This window comes from Penaeus japonicus, unplaced genomic scaffold, assembly GCF_977035675.1.
Source record: "Penaeus japonicus unplaced genomic scaffold, GWHDUDI00000001_assembly GWHDUDI00000012, whole genome shotgun sequence".
NCBI lineage: Eukaryota > Metazoa > Arthropoda > Malacostraca > Decapoda > Penaeidae > Penaeus > Penaeus japonicus.
In genome coordinates this window covers 40,737,133-40,752,132 of record NW_028234414.1, presented here as the reverse complement: position 1 = coordinate 40,752,132, position 15,000 = coordinate 40,737,133, and the positions used below count along the sequence as shown (strand labels likewise).

Below are 15,000 nucleotides of genomic sequence, written 5' to 3'. Positions count from 1 at the left end.
TTCTCTTCATGTGCCTCCTAATTTGTTTCATGTATTGCACATATATTTATTTTGAGGAGATGAAAATATCTAGCAGTATCAGAGATCATTTTGGGCAGTTGTGTTAGAACACAGGATGACAATGTTTAATGTTTTTTGATGGATTTTATCCTTTTACCTCTTAGTTTTTTTGTTTTTTTTTCCCAATATGCTTGATTTATATTTACTGGTATTAACTCTGAATTCTTGGTTTCAAGATTATTTAGATGGTTACATATATTTTTCTATAGCTTTTTACAATGATTATTCATCTACAAAAAAAAAGAAAAAAAAGAAAGATCCATGGTATGTTCAGATTTTATTCTGGAATAACTATTTTTTTTATTATAAAAAATGTACTATTTGTCACTTTACCAATTTTGCAAGTTTGATTCAGTAATACAAGTCACAAAATTCCATTTATTATCATTGATTTGTGAATCTTGCAATTAATATTTTATTAGTTAGTCTGTTTGATGGATTTTGATGACTAAAAAAGTCAATTTATTGAGTGAGATTATGTTGATGAACTGTATTTATTATGACAACTGTTGAAAAAGACATGAAAGGAATATTAAAAATCACACACAAAAAAATTACTTCTCTTTTATTTCAATTTGTAACAGTTATGCCCCTCAGTTTAAACAAGATGTCTGTTTCATTTATTGATTAATTTTATCTGTTGGTATTGTTATCGCTAATATTACAAATATTTTTTTTCTTCATTACCAAATGTTTTAAATATGAAATCTCTCTCTTTCAGTGGGAGTCTGAAGTGATGTTCTTCATGATCGTCATCATTGCATTCAGGACCCGCAAGAGTGGCAGCAGGACCATGCTATCGTACATCTCCGTTGCTTCCACCTACGCCAAGCTATGCAACATCCTCTTGTGGTTCAGTGCCGATCCTGTCTATGGCATTTTGTATCTGGTGTTTGCCATCAGTGAGTATTCAATAAGTTTTGAAGGAATGGAAGGAAGTTATTGTTTGATGTGAATATAATATTAGGATGGATTTTGTGAATATAATATTAGGATGGATTTGTGTTCTGGAGGTTTTTAGTTCATATCAAGGATATCTTTATATAATATATTTTGTAATCCTTTTCATTATCTGGTATAAAGAGGATGATAATATATTTATTTTCACACTATTTTGACGCTCTCCAGCTCATTTCCTGCTGGTGGGAGAACCTGTGTATCAAGGACCAGAGAAGCTGACTTACTTCCAAGGCAAGGAGTTGGACGAGGAGCTGCAGGGAGACAAGAATACTGTGTGGCTCATCACCTTCTACACCGCTTGGAGCCCTGCTTGCTCTAGTCTGGCTCCCATCTTCGCAAAGCTCTCGGCAGAGTATGTGGTTCCTCTTTAAACAGGCTTACCCGTTTGTGTTGTGGTGAAAAAGCAACAGTTCATGGTTAAGTTGTGTATTTTGTTAGGGGAAGGAAAAGGAGAAAAAGAATTTATAATACGTGATACAAGGAAAATATTTGCCCTGGAATGAATCTGCTAGATATGTATATATTTTGATAAATATGGGAGATATGTAATGAACTGAATTTAAAGACAGTTGAAATAGAATTTAGATATACTCACTATGAAATGGATAGTTCTTGAGAATAAGATTACTAGAATTTTACTGTAAGGAATGAAATATGATAATACACATCAGCATATGAAATGATTTTAGTAAGGAACATTATGTCAATCAATATGCATTATGTGTTCTAAGTACGAACACCTTAAAGGTTAACATATTTCCAAATTTTACTGTTCAATTATGACCAATTTTAACGTAATTTTCATTTATCAAAATGGATAGAATTTAATGTTCAAAATATTTTGTCTGTTTTAATTATGTAAGAAATTTTAGTTATGCAATAAGTACTTAACCCATCAATGCTGGGTGACAAGATATCACAAAACAGCTCCGTCGGTAACGGGTTAATAAGATAAACTAGTATTATTAACCTATAGAGACATCTGCAAATGCTCATAGTCATGAAGTATTATGACTGTAATGGTGCAAGTTTCAGAGTTTCAGCTTTCCAAAGTCACTCTAAACCCTTGTTTTGTGATGGATTTAAGGGAAAATAGTCATTGGGCAAGTCTGCGAAGCTAGGAGGGTAGAGAAAACATTTTCCCCATCCCACTAATTTTTAGCCGGTGCCGAAATCAGAAATCACCCATCCTGATTGCCAGTTAGCCTATTTGGCACCCTGTCTGCAATGGGTTAACAGCATGATCTAAGTCAGGAGAAAAAAAAGAAAAAGATATTCCTCTCAAAATTTATGTCACTGATTTGTTCCTCACAGGTATGCCCTTGACAACCTGAAGTTTGGCAAGATTGACGTAGGGCGATATCCCGACGCAGCAAAGAAGTACCACATCAACGATTCAGCCTTTTCACTTCAGCTGCCAACAATTTCAGTCTTTAAGAAGGGCGTTGAGCAGGAAAGGCAGCCTTGCTTGGATGCCAATGCAAAGTTCCAAAAGTTTTATTTCACGGAGGTTGGTTGATAGCTGCCATTGTCAAGTGTGATTAGAGAAATAGCTAAAAGCTCCATTTAATTGTATATATATTTATTTTTTATTAGCTTTTCTCATATCATACTTTCTTGTGTTAATCACCAAACTAAGTTTTCTGTGTATCATATATTACAATTATCATATAGTTATGGTATTAGTCATATTAGAAGATGCTGCAGATTGTTCTTTGTTTTTTAGCAGTTTGTACAGAAGCTTAGACATTATTTATTTTGAATTTGACATTCATTTGAAATATGAAGATGTGTCAACTGAACTGCCTTTAAATTATTGATCAGATCATGAGTAATATGTAAATTTTCAAAATATTGTTCATTACTGATTTTTTTTTCTTCTAAGATTACCCTCTTTCTCTTTCCAGGATAACATTAAGGCTTCCTTCGATCTGAACAATTTGTACCTCCAGTGCAAGAAGGATCTGGAGGCAAAGAAGGGGAAAAAGGAAGCTCATGTAAAAGCAGAGTAAAAGAACAGAAAAAAAAAGGATTATATCAGAGGAGGTTGTACAGCCTTTCACTTCAAGATTATTTTTCTGTTGCCGATTTCACAAGGAAGTGAACGTGCCGTTTATGGTATAGCGTAGAAGTTATGAGCCAGGTCGTTTGCACCTTTGATCAGTAAGATTGCAATCGAGCATAAGTCACAGCTTTGTTCATAGAGATTATCAGGTCACAAATTTGCTTGTCAGCAAGATCTGTTTTATTTATAACTTTCTAAAGTTGCTTTGTCAATTCCAGGTGTACCCTTATCTCCTTCAGTGTTGTACCTCAGATTTTGCTCCTAACCATATTGGAATCACTTTTCTTTATTGACAATAGAAATTATTCTTGTTACAAGGTTCATGCAGTATTGAGACAATCTGATATTTGACATAATTAGGAACAAGCAAATTGAGTCAACAAATGACTAAATACTTGAGTAAAGCAAGAGACTTATTTTGAATATTTTATCCCTCTTACCCTTGAAACACCGTCATGACTAGTCTGTAATCCTTCATACCTAAAGCGAGGAGTTAAGAGTTGTTTCCTATTATCTTAGTGTAATCAAGGATACCAAAGTTTCCATGTACCGAGTTGTATATGCCGTAAGACAGAAAAGACTTTTGAAAGGTTGTATGAATGAAATTCCATATGTACAAATTTATTCCTCATTTAAATCATTGTTGTGAAGGGAGTGTGCATTGAATATCATGTGAATCTTGAGTTGTACTTCATTCTCATGCTCAAATTTTAGAAATTTTGCAGAAAATTTAGTTTACACAACTTATATTTTTTGTTAGCTATTATTTCCTTTTTTCACAATATGTCTGTTCACATCCTCGAAGCATGTCCAACATACTATATGATGTAATAGTCATTTCATGTTTATTGTTACACTCTAATTGTGATCACGAGATGTACTGTACCATGTTACGTCCAATAAGCATATCCTAAGACAGTGGTTATTTTCATTATTTTCCTTGTAAAATGGTACATGCACAGCTTTGTTGTGAAATGGCAAGGCAAATAGATATCCACACTTTTGCCATGCATGTTGCTTGTTGATAAAAAGGTGTGTTTCTTCAAATGTATATAAGGTAATGAAAATGTTGAGCCATTCGCCTTTCTTCAGCACAGCTAGAATTTTTGTTACAAGTTGTATATAAGATTTACTAAGATAATTATCCATGTTAGTGCTAATTTGCAGATATGGTTAATTTTTCTCTTGAGCTTTTGTAATAAAGATTATTTGTGCCAAGCATTTTCTTCTTGATCCTTAGTTTGGTAAAAGCTTTATAAATGAGTAATAACTAACATGGATGAATAATGATGTGTTAATGACTGTCCAACCTGATGTCATGCTGCTTTAGTTTGATCTTCATGTTGACTAATCACATCATTGGAAATCAAGATAATAAAATATATATACAATTAAGAGTATTTTTATAGTAATTTCTTGGTTAACCTTTTCACTAGTGTTCTCATACCTGTTATTGGCAAGTGATTATAAAGATTCTGATTGATCATTGAAGATTTTCTGCAGCATCAACTGTTATGAACGGACAACCTATTTGAAATTGATGGAAAAAAAGATAAATTCTACAAGACGAGATTTAATAATACCACTTGCATTGTATAGTTAATTATTGTCAAAAATACAAAAAATAAGTTTACTTTTTTTTCAAACATTTACCAAACTGCTAATTGAATCAGAATAACTGGCTGTTTCTATTTACACTATTCAAATAAGTTTATCTTTAAGCACATATTTGTTTTGTTCTTTTTAATAGTGATCAGATTAATGTTTGTGTGCATGGTTTCTATTTTCTCATGATCTTTAGGTAAAGGAAAAAAATAATAAAATAGAAAAACATTGAAATAGTTTCTCAAATGACACTGTATTAACTGTGAATAATTTATTGCTGAAAAGATTTAAGAGATTTCAAATTTTCTTCACTGGATGCAAAACCAACTCCCATTAGAGCAATAGCAGCTGGACATAAGGTTTAATAATTACAAACCCCCATTTTCTCCATTTTTTAAACTTTCATTACATTTATTAGCTCTTCTTTACTTTGTTACAGTCATTATTTAAATGCTAAGATGAATATGCAGCTCAATTAAAATCTAAATTACTAAACAGGGTTATCTTGCAATACAATTTACATAATGCCTGAGTGTTTGTTATCAAACAAGTTTGGTTTTTCCTCCATGTTTGAAAATATAATTCTTTAATGACAAAAAAATCTACAAAATGCAGCCATACAAGGACTAACAAGATGAACACAATGTTATACCAAGTCAAATTTCTGCCAAGAAGAAAGATTGAAAAAGGCATATATTAATAAAACCATGAAGTTACCTTAAATTAACATACAATACTTATCCGACAATGAGTTACATTTTAAGACGTGAAAATCTTCCCTAATTTTACACCAGTGTATCAAGAATATAATAAAATTTCAAATCAAATGGGAATATAGCTAGTGTCATTGCATTCTTGATTTATTAATGACTATAATGAAATCAATACATTCATTAAACTTTTTTATTTCAGCATTGGAAACCATCTGATATCTCTGGATAGGCTTCATACAATTCTTGATTATTCTATTTCATTTTCCCTATTTAACCTTTCATCTTTTTCTTTAAAATCTACATATGAAAAAAAACAAAAAAAAACTAAATAATTCAATACTGCACTCAATAATAATAATTATTACCCAGAATTTTTTCTTTCTTTTCTGTTTTATTTTCAAGTTATCATTTAATTTTGAACATCTTTTCAGCTTTGTATCTTGAATCTGCAAAATGGCAAAATGGAGACAAAATCTGAAGATGTGATGATGCCATGAGAAAATGTGTGTTCGGAACAAGTACTTCAAAATAAACACACTTTTCCTCATACTTCCCTTCCTGGAGCATCAAAATTTTATCTTTCACTGACTTATTCCGATCGCAAGATGAATGAAAGATGAACCGTTAGTGAGACGTCAATCACAACTATCCATGAGAATAAGGAATGAAAGATGAAACATTGTGAGACTTCATTCATGATATCCATGAGAATAAAGGTATTGTATACAGAGCATGGAACCAAAAACAATGCATCAATGAAATCACATCCTTGAGTTCCAAAAAAACTGAAGTAAAGAGTTTAAAACTTAAGTATAACATTCCTCAAGGCACCTTTTTCATAAAGACTTGTATAACCAAATAACAAATACTGCAAAGAATCAGAATTTATGGTTATGTGTGTGTATATATATTTACATATATATATAAATATATATCTGTATATATTAAAGGCTTACTCTGGGAATTATAATCAACCCTCAAATAAAATATACAAAGCGACAAGATTTGGTACCACCTTCTCAAGGAACATATATATATATAGAGGAGAAACTAACTAAAACTCTCGGGGAAAAATCATACATTTTAGTGCTCCAAATTGTGGATTCTAATTTTGCACATTTGAATACAGTGGAGGGCATCAATCAATCTTCTTTCATTGAGGTAATAACATCATGACTGTGACAATTAACTGTTCAGATGAAATTAGACCACAAAGGCTAGCATGGTGGCACCTTTCGGTCAGTCTGCTGGGTCTTTGGAATCAACACTGGTGGTAATGACACTGTTGAATCCCCTTGAGAATGGTTTTAGGCCTGTGTGGCATTGCTAACGACGCGCCAAGGACGGAGAGCTACTTTCAAATCTGCTGTCTATCGGTAAATAATAATAACGATAATGACAATAATGATGATAATAATAATAAGCATAATAGCAATATTCACAGATAACTGGTTATAATACATTGAATCAGAATATAATACAAAAACATAATAACAATAAAAAAAAAAGTCACTGGTCAAAATAGAAAGCTTGTATCTATCTCTACAGCCTTCTGTGTGTTGTGAATCCCCTAGAAATCCCAACCCTGACAAAATCATACCAGTACACAGTTTAAGAAGTGACAGCAGATATGGGCTTATAGACACTCATGTCTTCATGTACAAGAGTATTGCAATGTGCCACTTTTCATGTGACAAAATAAAATCATGTGAAGTTCTAGCAGCCACTGGGCATACCCTTGGCAAGAATGGAAACTATTGGAGAGAAGAACAGTGAAACTAAAACACTTTCGAGAATTTCTAGATATTTACTGGGCCTTCTAAACACAAATGCCCATTTTCATTGTTTTATTTTTATATCAAACTCACATTTATATGTATAAATGAAAAAAATAAGCAACTGGATACATGATTATGAGTAAATGAATATTATAGTAAAATCCTATTCATATCTGCCTTTACATTCATTGTATAATATCTAAACACCTTACACACTCTTATCTCTCAAACCAGTTAAGCTGTATTTATTATAGTACAAAACCTATAAATTCATACTATGGCATCGATGATACAAGAGATGGGAACTTTAGTAACAGCACTGAATTCTGGATGATCAATGCCTCTGGTGACCAATTCTGAGCTCTAGCTCCGTTGTCTTTACGCTAACCTCATCTTCTTGGAGGCTTTACAGTTGACTTCGCATTCTCCATTCTCTGAGGACAGAGGTGCTAAACTGCGGAAAATTCTGCTGTTTGAGTGATGTCCGAACAGGACTGGGAGCAGCGCTACTCCGTAACCTGTGGCCCGCTCACCCTGAAGAAACAGAAGAGACATTGAGAAATTTTGCTATTGAACACTTTTAGAAATCTACCTACTCTATCACATCAAAATAACAACCAAGAATTGTATGAGAAGGACCGAGTTATGACGACTAATTTTGTTGCGTGTAATCAACTTACACAGTGCACTGGGTATGCCATGTCGACATGCATCCAGTTGCCAGGAAAGTCGAATCCTAGATGAGCAGCAATGAAGAGACCAGCGCACGAAGAAGTGGCATTGGTTCGGTCCTGGTAAAAAAGAAAAGAAAATATAACGTTAATCTTAAATCCTTCACAAAATATCTAATTTTTTTTGCCTTCTTTGGCAACAGAAAATGAATACATTGAACTTTCTTATCATCTTGATATTTCTCCACTTACAAGCAGCTCTAGCAATCAATCAGAAAGGAAAACTGTAAAAAGTATTAAAACATTCTTACAAAAAAATCCTGCAAATTAAAGGTTACTACATTTGCAAGAAATAAACTTACAGCCACTGAGTTCTTCATGTCAGCAACAGCAGATGCAAATTCAGCAAAGTGTAGTTCTGGTGAGTATGGCAGTGGATGAACCAAGTCTCCAGAGGTCTGGCCAGCAGAAACCAGGGCATCTTCCCATTCCTGGTTGTTAGTAAGTGCTGCTGCATGGTACTTCCCTGAAACAATTACAATTTTCTTTTACTGAAATCAGTTCATTTCCCATGTTCAACAAGAATCTTAGGAAAGAAGACTATCAATTGAGAACATGAAATAGCCTTGTACCATTTTGAATAGACCAAGACCTTACCTGTTGCAGTACCCTGTGCACCAGTAAGAGTAGCCATGTCCAAAATGGTCGTGCATCGCAAATCTTTGGCTGCGTATGCTACACCATCACTCAGGACAAGGCGACCCTCTGCATCAGTGTTATTAATTTCTACAGTTCTGTAAGCATACATAAAGGTAATTAGAATATGAAATATTCTTAAAAATAATGATGGCATACTTAACCCACTCACGCCGGATGACGTGCTGACACGTTTTGTGGTTTTCGCGTCCGACGCCGCCGACGAGATATCTGGCCAAGGCTGGCGCTCGGGGTGAGCGAGCGGGCAGCCCAGGCTCGCGGCCCGCGTTCCCGAAGGATCTTCGGAGCGATGGATTGATTCTCGAAACTGTTATAGCGATAGACCAGCGCCAAAGCCGGAATGGCCCCGGCGTGAATGGGTTAATAGTAAATTCATGTTATATTCCTTTCCTATCACATAAAAATGGCTTTGTTTTCAAATTAAGACAAAATCTTAAAATCCATAAAATGCTTGACAAACTCATCTAATCACAAAAGACATAACAGAGGTATCAAAGAGAACAAAATTAATTTCTATCCAAGAGCTGACCTTCCTGAGTAAAGTGTGTGGATATCATCTGGCTTAGTTGCAGTTGGTCCAACAGCATTTTCAGCTAAACAAAAGATGGCATGAAGGTTCTGGGAGTATCCAGCTTGGACAGCCAGATAAAAAGCTCCTAATATGGCTGCAGCTCCACCGCAGTCCCTCTTCATACCGGGCATGCTGGTCTATGGAAACAAATCAGAGAAAAAAAAAACAACGTCTTACATTTTGTATAAGTAATCTGACTAGAGAGCATAAATTTTCAGCTCTGTCCCCTCCCCTCCCCCATTAAATACTATTCTAAAATAACTCAGAGAATCAGTAAAACAAAATTCCTTCTCCTCACCTTGAGTTCCGATCATTCCTGACTCGACTCGATTCTAAAATATCTCGAGAACAATTAAACGAAGGCTATTTCTCCTCCTCACCTTGGTCTTGATGCTGAGGCCACCGGTGTCATAGACGATCCCCTTGCCGACCCAGGCCACGTTCTCTGTTGCTCCCGAAGGCGTGTGTGACAGCACCACCAAGGCTGGAGCATGAACAGCTGCTTTCCCCACACCATATATACCACCAAAACCCTTTGTAGCAAGTTCTTCACCTTGAATAACCACAGGCTTGATGCCCAGGGACTGACCCACATTCTGAGCCATCTGTGGGTTGAATCGTTGGCATATCATTAACATTTCTGCAAATCTTGGAAACCCCTCATTATTTCATATATGGTTATTACTATTACTCAAATCACAAACATATATATATATATATATATATATATATATATATATATATATATATATATATATATTATATATATATATATATATATATAAATAAAATAAACAATAACAGCAAATATATAAATGAACATGATATGTGCAACCATACTGCAGTGTTAGACTGCTTACCTATAAAATTCTTCAACCTGTAACAATTAAAGACTAATGCTGACATACCTCAATAAAGCAATCAGTATGCATCTCATTAGCTGGGGTATCAACGATCCTGGCTGCAAGTCTCACACTATACACCGACTCATTTAAAATCTGTGGAATAGAATAACATGAAAAGCTATTCAATGACAATATACAATGTAGGATTAATGGAGTCACCACACTTATGCTTCAGTCTAAGGTATTGTGATTCTGAAATATTATAAGGAAGTAGGAGGAGGAACATGAAAAACAACAATTCCATCAAGATATCTTAAATTCAACCCTTCTGGTATGGGTATTTTTAATGGGGTCTGATCATTTATGCAATACAATTTTTTTTTTTTTTCAAAATACAAGCTAATTATTCCTTCAGTTATGTACCTAATGCATCATACCAAATGCTAATAAGTATCACTTTGCTAATACATCTTATCAAAAGTTTAGAATAAAATAGAAAAACATAATAACTTAATATCCACAGTCAAAGCTAAGCATCTCCAGATGTGGCCCATCAAAGAAGGGTTAAGTAAAATCAGCATAGAATGGATTTTTTGTTTAACCTGAACACAAGACAACTTACCCTAATGTCATCCTCACTCAACGGAGAGTCACCCGATCCAACTAGTATAACTTCAACAGTCACATTGTGATCTGAAGAGGAACACGCAGCGGTTTTCCTAGAATAAAGAGGGTATGCTCTGGCAACACCACAGGCACTGGCGAATACATCAGAACGTTCACACACAAGCTGTAACAAAGATTTTTCTGCATTAATAAAAATAGTTATAGCCCTCATCTTCACAACTCAATTATAGCTGCTAATTAATCTATGTTATGTGTTTCTTTTAGATAAATACCAACTTTCAATTCTTTAACTTTATCACAACCCTATTCCAAAAATTTGATACCTTTCTTTGGTTACAATGACACATAGTTTATAAAATTCTCTAAATGAAAAATTATCTACACACTTTCTTGGTTTTCCTTTAAACTTAATTGGTTCAATACATAATGTAATATACAGATGCTATTTTTTTTTCAATAAACAACGATGTAATATCAGAGAGGATACTAAAAGATACATTTTATTTTCTTATATAAATGTACTTCAAACTCCCATCTATTGCTCATATAGAAAAAACTTCAGATGATGTGATATCATGGCTTGTCTGGTCTCCCCACCAAGGATGTGATATCACATTATGGATTTTTGTATGGCCAGCACACTGAGTGACTGGGTGTATAGCAAGTGGCCGCTGCCTCAGCAGATGAATAGCCATTGGCATTAAGCCTGCGCATTTCAAAATATCCTGGTGTTATGTCCAGACAGAGCCAAAACTACCCCCTTACTAACAAGTTAATCTTTTTCAGTTACAGTTTATACAACTGCTTTTTACAATACACTGATAACCGTTACATAACTCAAGAACCACAAAGCACAAAACTCCTCTTAAATTCACACAGTTCACAAGAATTCAGCACACTTACCACAATACACTCATCAGCACCAGTAGAATGAGTCTTAATAATCTTGGTAATGGAGTGGGTACGAGAGGGGGTGTTGTGACGAGAGCACTTGATTGGAAGGGCCGCTACTGTCGCCAAATTCAGGTAGAGGGAGCAATAATCTGTTGGGGAAGGCTGCAGGCTGTTCACCGACAAGTTCCAAGCCTGAAAGTAGTGAAATGTGAGAATCCTTGAGCTTTAACTGATCTAATATTGATTAGAGACTGAAATGTGCAAGAATCCTTAACCTTCAATAAAATTAAAATTGATGGGAACACTTATCTTTCGTGGTTAATGATAACAGCCTGAAATTAAAACTGCTATACAAACTATGTAAAAATTCTGATTGTATCTGGAAAGGGATTACAAAGCATTTTCTTGATGCACCAAAAACAGCACATGTCACTAATGTCACAGGATGTGCAGGAGGAAGAGAGGCAAGGAGTCAATACTTTCACTAGAAGTTTTTGGTTGAATTAGGTGACAACAGAACACACATGCCACATATGGCATATGCCAAATATTGCATAAGAAAGCTATCTTGAACAAAACTCAAAAGGATGGTCTTGGTGTTAAATCAGTCATATCTATAGTTCACAAATTCAGATTACTTCTTTAGTATATCAGTAATTAAATATTTGAGTTTATCCTATTAGTTGAAACTGTATAAACTGATCTATAGTAGTTGGTACTTGAGTGCAAAACTACACAAGAATGATAAGATGACAATTCTTTTTGTGCTGAAATAGAACACAGAGAAGGTTGACAACTCTGAGTACCAGAAGCTTTGCAATAAGAAACAACAAAAGCAAAGTGACAGGATTACCTCTTCATCCACTCTCGGCTGCAACTTCGGTGCGACATCGCTGAAGGAGAGCGCAGTTAAGTGGCGAAGTTGGCCGATGATGAGCACAGGATTTTTCCTAGGGTCAGCGGTGGTCAGTGACCCTTTGAACTCTATCTTAGGACCCCCCATTCCCAAATAATTTGGAAATTACTGCTGAAAGGAGGGAAAAAATCTGTGGATTAGACAAATGACAAAAGTTTCATATATAAGAAAGCTTTTTTTTTTTTCTTTTCTTCTTTTTTTTACAGAATCCTTCCTTTACAGATATCATAATTGAGAATCTAAAATAATGTCCTTTTTCTTTCACCCAGATTAGAAGTACAAAAATAATCTGATACACAAGCAATTCTTTTGTAACAGAAACTAGAATGAAATTATTCAACATAAAGTATGCAAAGGCATGTTCACTTAAAGGGAACATGATCTAACATAAAAAAGTGACAAACAGCGGGCTGGAGAATACAATGTATCCTTACTGATGGCCACATTTTCTTGGGAAAGCTTATTTTCTCTTACGAAAGTAGTCAGTAATGGTATAGAAAGAAAGAATATATAGGCTGGAGTGGTAGTTACAGACAACCACGACTAACCATATGAGAACCATGGTAGCAATTCAATAATATATTTTCAATAAATACTATCAACAGACAAGGAATGACAGATAATTTTCAAGTGCCAAACAATAATACTTTTTTCCGACACGGACACAACGCAGCAACTGAACTGTAAAACCATGAATGATGACCTTGTCTAGATGAATGTTATAATAGATCAGCAGCTATGAAGGAATTTAAACACATTTAGTTAGAGGGAAATTATCAAATGCCAGAGCTTGTCTTGTCTCCATTAACTGTGCTAGTAATACAACCACTCTGGATTAAAAAAATGTTGGCCTTTGAAATTGTCTTTCTCAGCTTATAACATTCTAAAGATGCCTGTAGAAACTTCCTGCTATGGGCGGGTGCATGTGGATCTGTGTGTCTATGTGTGTCTATGTGTACCTATGAATACCTATGTGTGCCTGTAAGTGCCTGTGTGTACCTGTGAGTGCCTATGAGTGTCTGTGAGTGCCTCTGTGTGTGTGTGTGTGTGTGCATGTGTGTGTGTGTCTGTGAGTGCCTGTGTGTGTGCATGTGTGTGTGTGCATATGTGTGTGTACATCTGTGAGTGTGTGCATGTGTGTGTGTGTGTGTATATGTGTGTGTGTGTACATGTGTGTGTACATGTGTGTGTGTATATGTGTGTGTGTACATGTGTGTGTGTGTGCGTCTGTGTGTGCGTCTGTGTGTGAGCGTCTGTGTGTGTGCATCTGTGTGTGTGTGTGCTTTTGTGTGTGTGTGCTTTTGTGTGTGTGTGCATCTGTGTGTGCGCGTCTGTGTATGTGCGTCTGTCTGTGTGTGTGTCTATGTGTGTGCATCTGTGTGTGTGTCTGTGTGTCTGCGCATCTGTGTGTGCGCGCATCTGTGTGTGTGTGCATCTGTGTGTGTGTGCGTCTGTGTGTGTGTGCATCTGTGTGTGTGTGTGTGTGTGTGTGTGTGTGTGTGTGTGTGTGTGTGTGTGTGTGTGTGTGTGTGTGTGTGTGTGTGTACATCTGTGTGCATACATCTGTGTGCATACATCTGTGTGCACACATCTATGTGTGTGTGTCTGTGTGTACATCTATGTGTATGTGCATCTGTGTATATGTGCCAATGTGTGTATGTGTGACTGTGTATTCACATGTGCATTTACATGTGCATTTGCATGTGCATGTACATGTACTTTAGTAAATGTGAAAGTGAACAAGTGAATATAAGTGTATGGGAATGGCTGGTTTGGGGGGGGGGTGACTGCGAGTGCTGACAAACAGATATAAAACCAAATATAAGTATACATATACAAATATAGATATAGATACAGACTACAATATACTCAACAATGAAGAAGTTAGGAAAGAGCCTTTCCATACTTTTGCAAGAAAAATGTCGCATCAATAAATGGCCCTAACACCTCAAACAAGATGTTGATGCAATACCACCAAGCATATGCACCGTCCACTACGTTTTATCTATCTAGTAATTTATTTCAAACATAGATGGTTTTGGAAGCATTTAATCACCAGGGAGAAAAGATTTTTATTCTTATTACTATTATGATTTTTACTAATGTCATTGTCATTCTCATTAGTATTATTAAAGGAATGGGTAAGGTTAGGTAGGTCTCAGGTAGGTACCTTCCCAACATCAATAGTTAATTTTGATCATAATCAAGCATTCCTATTATGGATAGAACCAAAAGGATGAAATTTAATGGTACATATTAAGAATAGGATTGTGTAAAGAGATAAAATCTTAGAAAATGCCTTTCAGATTACATAAGATTACACAATTATGGAAAATCTTCTGCGGAGAGTAAAGGTACGTATCCTTTGGTCGCGCTCCAGCAAAGACAAACAAACCTCTACCATGTATAGTCTAACGAGATAAGAACTTTTAAAATCCGGAGCAATTCATAATCAAATAAGTTATCATTCCAAGCTCTACCTTGCCAAATTATACATGGAAGAGACTCCTTGAATTTGTGGATTGCAATGTGCAAGTGCATGCTGTTGTTCCAGGTTGTCTAATTCTGAACAGCTAAT

The 15,000-nt window shown here is 35.2% G+C and overlaps 2 protein-coding genes across 5 annotated transcripts in view; one reads left to right on the top strand and one right to left on the bottom strand.

The window, feature by feature from the left end:
• LOC122250335 (thioredoxin-related transmembrane protein 2 homolog) overlaps nucleotides 1-4,476 on the top strand; it is a 6,897-nt gene extending 2,421 nt beyond the window's left edge. Inside the window, exons 2-5 of the mRNA XM_043011711.2 lie at nucleotides 782-962; nucleotides 1,189-1,372; nucleotides 2,335-2,530; nucleotides 2,928-4,476. Coding sequence (XP_042867645.2) covers nucleotides 782-962; nucleotides 1,189-1,372; nucleotides 2,335-2,530; nucleotides 2,928-3,032 — 666 coding nt within the window. The 3' untranslated portion in view covers nucleotides 3,033-4,476. The remainder of the gene's footprint in view (nucleotides 1-781; nucleotides 963-1,188; nucleotides 1,373-2,334; nucleotides 2,531-2,927) is intronic.
• Nucleotides 4,477-5,071: 595 nt separating this feature from the next.
• grsm (probable aminopeptidase NPEPL1 granny smith protein) overlaps nucleotides 5,072-15,000 on the bottom strand; it is an 11,548-nt gene continuing 1,619 nt past the window's right edge. For 2 of the 4 annotated variants that reach the window (XM_043011706.2, XM_043011709.2), the window contains exons 2-11: nucleotides 12,360-12,533; nucleotides 11,516-11,698; nucleotides 10,608-10,775; nucleotides 10,049-10,138; nucleotides 9,521-9,745; nucleotides 9,099-9,277; nucleotides 8,510-8,646; nucleotides 8,215-8,378; nucleotides 7,862-7,972; nucleotides 5,072-7,715 (exon numbers count right to left, since the gene is read on the bottom strand). In XM_043011706.2, coding sequence (XP_042867640.1) covers nucleotides 7,560-7,715; nucleotides 7,862-7,972; nucleotides 8,215-8,378; nucleotides 8,510-8,646; nucleotides 9,099-9,277; nucleotides 9,521-9,745; nucleotides 10,049-10,138; nucleotides 10,608-10,775; nucleotides 11,516-11,698; nucleotides 12,360-12,509 — 1,563 coding nt within the window. In that variant the 5' untranslated portion in view covers nucleotides 12,510-12,533 and the 3' untranslated portion in view covers nucleotides 5,072-7,559. The remainder of the gene's footprint in view (nucleotides 7,716-7,861; nucleotides 7,973-8,214; nucleotides 8,379-8,509; nucleotides 8,647-9,098; nucleotides 9,278-9,520; nucleotides 9,746-10,048; nucleotides 10,139-10,607; nucleotides 10,776-11,515; nucleotides 11,699-12,359; nucleotides 12,534-15,000) is intronic. The other 2 variants (XM_043011707.2, XM_043011710.2) reach the window with 1 other exon arrangement.